General features: G+C 40.2%; 1 protein-coding gene across 6 annotated transcripts in view; it reads right to left on the bottom strand.

The window, feature by feature from the left end:
* LOC109384418 (signal-regulatory protein beta-1-like) overlaps nucleotides 1-5,932 on the bottom strand; it is a 239,663-nt gene that overhangs the window by 182,563 nt on the left and 51,168 nt on the right. Inside the window, exons 1-2 of one of the 6 annotated variants that reach the window (XM_019645747.1) lie at nucleotides 4,429-4,516; nucleotides 2,140-2,262 (exon numbers count right to left, since the gene is read on the bottom strand). The exons of 3 other annotated variants lie outside the window; for them this stretch is intronic. In XM_019645747.1, coding sequence (XP_019501292.1) covers nucleotides 2,140-2,188 — 49 coding nt within the window. In that variant the 5' untranslated portion in view covers nucleotides 2,189-2,262; nucleotides 4,429-4,516. Of the gene's footprint in view, nucleotides 1-2,139; nucleotides 2,356-4,428; nucleotides 4,615-5,932 lie in introns of those variants that run through there. 2 more of the 6 variants (XM_019645748.1, XM_019645744.1) reach the window with 2 other exon arrangements.

Below are 5,932 nucleotides of genomic sequence, written 5' to 3'. Positions count from 1 at the left end.
CAACAATTGAAGGAAAGCAATGTTTCTTTATTTTTTAAATAGTTTTATTGAGGTATAATTGATAGACAGTAATCTTCACATATTTAAAGCATACAATTTCCTAAGTTTGCCCATATGTATATGCCCATGTAACTATCACCACAATCAAGAAAATATAATGAACACATCCACCAATCTGAAAAGTTTCCTCATATACTTCTGTATTTCCTGTCATTACTATAGATTCGTTTGCATTTTGTAGAATTTTATATAAATGGAATTACAGAGTAGGCAATTTTGAGGAGGGGGCCTGGCTTCTTTTCCTCAAAATAACTTTTGTGAGAATCATCCACGATGCGGAATGTTTCAGCAGTTCATGGCTTTTTCCAGCTGTGTAGTATTCCATTGTAGAGATTAAACCGCCATTTCTACATTCACCAGCTGATGCACATTTGTGTTGTTTCCAGTTTGGGCCTACTACAAATAAAGTTCTATGAACATTCATATAAAAAGAAAAATTCAGTAACATTTCTATGCACTGGTGACAAATAACCCAAAAACAAAATTAAGCAAACAATTCCATTTATAATGACTTGCTTAGAAATAAATTTAACCTTAGAGATGAAAGCCGCATACACTGAAAAGCATAAAACATTGCTGAAAAGTTTAAAGGACATCAATAAATGGAAATACATCTTGTTGTAGTTCCACAAAAAGTAAGGGAGAATTTGTAACCTAAGATGCCAATTGTATCTATAGCAATTACAGATTCAATAACATCCCTATCAAAATTCCCGTGGAATTTTTTGAAGTAATAGAAAAAGCAATTTTGACATTCATGTGAAAAACAAAGGTACCCCAACAATAAAACAATACTGAAAATGAAGAATATAGTTGGGGGACTCACAATTCCAGATTTAAAAAATTACTACAAAGCTACGGTAATCCAAGTAGTATGTTCCTTCACTACAGTATACATACGTATGTGTGTGTGTGTGTGTGTGTGTGTGTGTGTATATATATATATATATATATATATATATATATATATATGAGCTCAGTTACATTTGTATATACTGGTGATGAATAACCCCCCCCAAAAATTAAGCAGACTTATATATATAATCAAAATACATATGTATAAATTATATACATATATATTCTATTCCAATGAAATAGAATAGAAAATCTAGAAAGAAACACTCACATATATATGGTCAATGGTTTTCAGAAAAGATATCAAGTCCATAAGACAGTGTTTCAACACACAATGCAGAAATAGCCATATACAAAAAAATGAAGCTGAACCCTTGTCTTCCATTTATACAAAAATAAACTCTACATGATCAAAGGCCTAAATATAAGAGCTGAAACTATAAAATGCTTAGAAAAAAAGCATAGGTGAAACTCTCATGAGTTTATATTTGGCATTATTTCTTGCCTGTGACACCAAAAGCACAGGCAACAAAAGAACAAAATACGTAAATCAGAGGATGAGGCAACTGAGGCACCACATATAAATCCTGTGTTCTTTTCTATTTCTTAGCTTCTCCTCAGAAAGAAAATGTGTGGTTCTTCTTTGCAGAGTGCGAGCTGGTGAAGCCCACCACTTAACACTGTTTGTAACTACAGGTGCCACTCAGGAGGCCACATGCTGTCAGAGGGCAGGACCTTTAATGACAAAGAATATCAAGGCGTTTGGGTTTTAAGTCTTGAGAAGGAAATAAATGGTGGGGAAGCTGAATTGCTGAGACAAAAAGAAGAAGAAATATGAATGAATCTTGGAGGAAGAAGAGAAGGAAGAGAGAAGAGAGATCAGAGGGTTGAAACGAGCAGGAAATTGCTAACACTCTGCCACCTGTGCATCTGTAATTCTCATATTTACATCTGGGGCCCAGTGTTTCCCCCTGAACTCTGGACTTCTATGTCCAATTGTCCACTCACATTTGTCTTTGTATGGATATCAGAATCTCAGAGTTTACATGTGCAAAACTGAATTCCTGGATTGCCCCACAGCCCTCTGTATCTCAGCTGAGCCACCTTCATTCCTCCAGGTGCTCAGGTCCCGAACACCTGGAGTCTTGCTCTCCCATCCCAACCCTATGCATTAGGAAAGCCTGTTGCCACCCCTTCAGCCTTCATCCAAAATCTCCCTCTTACCCCTGTCTGTACTGCTGTCCAGGTGCAGGGCACTTTTCGTAGTTTGCATGAAAAATGCAATGGCCTCTAAATGCTGCGGTTGCTTCTCTCTATGTCCTGTGGTGATCTGTTCTCAACCGAATGCTATAATAATTTAAAATTCATGTCAGCTCATGTCAAATCTTTCTCAAAACCTTGTAATGGCAACCTTTTCACTCAGAGCAAAAGCTTCAATTCCTGAAGAGAGAAGGAAGATTCTAGTCTCAGGACCTTTGCACATGCTGCTCACTGTCAGGAAGGCTCTTCCCCCAGGAAACCCCATGGCTCACTCCCAACCTTCTTTTAATCTTTGGTGAAACTTCCCTTCTCAGTGATGCTCACCTGGACTACTCTGTTCAAAACACATCCCACCTTACAGATGCCCCCAATTTTCTTACCCAGCGATACCTAAATGTTTCCCTTAACACTCATCATTTCCAATATACTGTATTATTTATTTATTTATTTATTAAGTCCATTGTTCACTCTCATTTCCCCGTAGAACCTGGGCTCCATGAGGGCAGCTACTTTGTCTCTTTTATTCACCAATGCACCCCGAGTTCCTATAACAGTTCCTGGCACACAGTAGGTATCCAATAAGTATTTGTATGGTGTGAATTTCCCAGGGTGACACCTCCCTGAGATCCTGAAGCCTATTTTAAATGGGCAAATCTGTAGGAATTATGTGAGAAACTGAGTTTCCCACCCAGATGACTTTGTGAAGAACAAACACCTTGTGTAGACACAGGAAGCAGAAGAGCCCAGGAGCAGAAAACCACAAACACTCTCCCCACACCCACCTTCCTCGCATCCATTGGCAAAAGCAGCAGAAATCACATGGGTTGGAAATGGGGTAATTGTTCAACCCCTGAGCTGTAGGATCAGAGAGTCCATGAGTTCAAATCCTACCTCTGCCATTTACCATGGAGTGACCCTGAAGCTCTCTGTGCTTCTGTGTTTTTTTCTGTAGGTGGGAGTGACAAGAGGGTCTACCTGGGTTACAGTGGTCATATGAGATAACGGCCCTGGGCATTTCCAATGTCTGTACATGATGAGATTCAAGAAATTGAATAGTTATTTCTCATTATACTTTTTGGAGCCTTGAGGTTTTAACTGACATTAGATAATATAGATATGGATATAGAAATGAACATGAATATTGATATAACTACAGATATAGATCATACATGCAGTAGTCCCTGTATCTTTTATCTCCTTTCCTCCTCATCTTTATCCCCCATGAAAGAGGGGTTCCAAGATAGTAATGCACAGAATTCTGCTCATTTTACCAAGAGCAAAGCTTGCTTGTCTTAACAGTCTGAGGGAGGGTAGGGGTAAAATTACACAAGTAAGAAAGAGGGAAGTTGGCTGAAAACAGGGAACTAAACATATGTCTTTGTGCATTTCATTTGGACTGAAAAATGATTTAAAGAGAACAATAGGAATGCCTTTTCAAATACCATGTGTGTGTGTGTGTGTGTGTGCGCGCGCGCGCGCGCGCACGCACTTATTCACAGTCACTACACTCAGACTTACACAACATAAATACATGCATTGACAAATATATGTAAAGCTGTATCCTAGCATGCTAGCATGCATATTGTTTTAAGGATTACATGAAATTATAATACATACTAAATGCTCAGTAAAAACAATGATACATAGGAACCATCCAATGAGTCATTAATAAAAAGTGAACATGTACACACAGCACAATTTCAATTCTGTTGTCTTTGAGTGGCCTGATGGGTGGTGGAAATTCTTTTATTTTCTTATCTGTGTTTTCTGGTTTTTCTACACTCACTCTCCACTGAGAAGTCCAGCAGCATATCATAGTTAAAAAACAAACCCTGGAGCTGGTCAGCCTGGGCTTGAATCCTGGCTGAACCACTACCTTACATAGGCAACATTAGACAAGTTACCCTCTCTGCCTCTGTTTCCCCATCTGTAAATTGGGGATAAGAGACATAAATATCACACAGGGATGTTGTGGGGATTAGATAAGTCAGTCCACACAAAGTTGTTGCTGTTGTGGTTTGAAACATCATCTGTTTTGATGCTTCTGGTAACCAGTGCAGGTCATGGAGACAATGCTCACATCCCCGATTTCATGCTCTCAGATAATGCCTAGTCCTTGGCTTTCTGTGGCAGCCCCAAATGACACACCCCTGTTTTCCTGGAGGCTCTAAAATTCCAGGGGGAGGAGGTGGTCCAGGGGCAGGAGGTGGTCCAGGGGCAGGGAGAGGGAATTCTAACCCAAGGAGTGCTCACCTGTGAGTCCCAGCAGTAGAGTCAGCAGCAGACAAGGAGGAGGGCGGGGCCAGGAGGCAAGGATTGTCATCCTGGAGGCCTGAGCAGGCAGTTCTGTCAAATGTGGGCTGGGAGAACCCAGACTCTCTGCTCTGTGAGAGGAGTGAAGCCCTGCCTCCTGTGATGTAAGAGGAAGGGCCAGGATGGGCTGAAATGGCTATGAAACAGTCGCCTGATCCTAGATTTGGACAGTTCCTGCTTCTAGATTGTGAAATAGAACCAGGTAGTGAAGGTAGCTGCATTGGGAGGAGTTACTCATCTTAGTGGTTTCAGAGAGACTTGCACAGGCCCACAGGAAATATTGCTTCCTCTCTGCCTGGGGCCTCTGCTCTCTACTGGGCCACCACCCCATCTGAGGTCTTCATGGGGACACCCTATTTGGAAGCCTAGGCCAAGAAGGGTCTGTGGTTCTGGGCTGTGTCCCAAGCTCCCAAGTCCAAGACCCTGGGATGTGGGTTCACCTGGGCTCAGTGTTAGAGGGAGCCAGGTCTCCCCCCTGAAATGACTCCTTATTCTAACTCTTTATTGATGGACCTGGTAAAACTTAGCCCAAATGCAAGTGCAACGTGGACCTCAGAACTTTAGGTGCCTGCATCCAACAAAAGGAATCCTATCCTGACCTCTTTAGGAGAGGAAGTGAGTGATATGACCCAGCAATTACACTGTCAGGCATTTATCTCAGAGAAATAAACTTATGTCCACATAAAACCCTGTGCACGAATGTTCATAGCAGTTCCCTCTGTAATAGCAGAAACCTGGAACAACCGTAATATCCAATAGTAAGTGAATAGTTTCACAAACTGTGGGCATCTGTATAAGGAAATGCTCAACAACAAAAAGGAATGAATTATTTACATGTGCAACAACTTGTAGGTTTCTCGAAGGCATTGTGTTGAACAAAAACAATCTCAAAATGTCACGTACTGTATTATTCCACATATATTGCATTCTCAAAATTATAAAAAAGAGAGCAGGTTGATTTTGCAAGGGGTTCAGTACGGTGAGGATGGGGTCACTATAAAGGGCTGGCACAGGGGGACCTTTTTGGTGGTCAAGATTTGGGGAAAGAAATCTAGAAACCTTTCTTATCTCAACTATTGGAAGTTTCCAATTCCTGTCTAAAGGTACCTAATAATTTTACATGGCAAAAATGGTTTAGAGTTTAAAATAGTGGTTACATTTTCAGTTTTTATTTTGACAACTACAAAATTTATTTTCACAAACTAAAAAGAAGCAGTGATCATCTACTCTCACTATTACTTCACAGCAATAAAAAGCCTTAATGTCAAAAACATATAATAAAGGATAATCCTTTAAATGAGATAGTTTTGGTTTTTTGCCCAGTTTCACTGAGATATAATTGACACGTAATACTGTAGTAGTTTAAGTGTACAGCCTGATGATCTGGTATGTGTTTACATTGCAAAGTGACTTCCACAATAAGTTTGGTTAACATTCATCACCT

This window comes from Hipposideros armiger, unplaced genomic scaffold (genome assembly GCF_001890085.2).
Source record: "Hipposideros armiger isolate ML-2016 unplaced genomic scaffold, ASM189008v1 scaffold_94, whole genome shotgun sequence".
Lineage (NCBI taxonomy): Eukaryota > Metazoa > Chordata > Mammalia > Chiroptera > Hipposideridae > Hipposideros > Hipposideros armiger.
The sequence above is the reverse complement of the archived record's forward strand: the minus strand, read 5'-3'. Positions and strand labels throughout refer to the sequence as shown.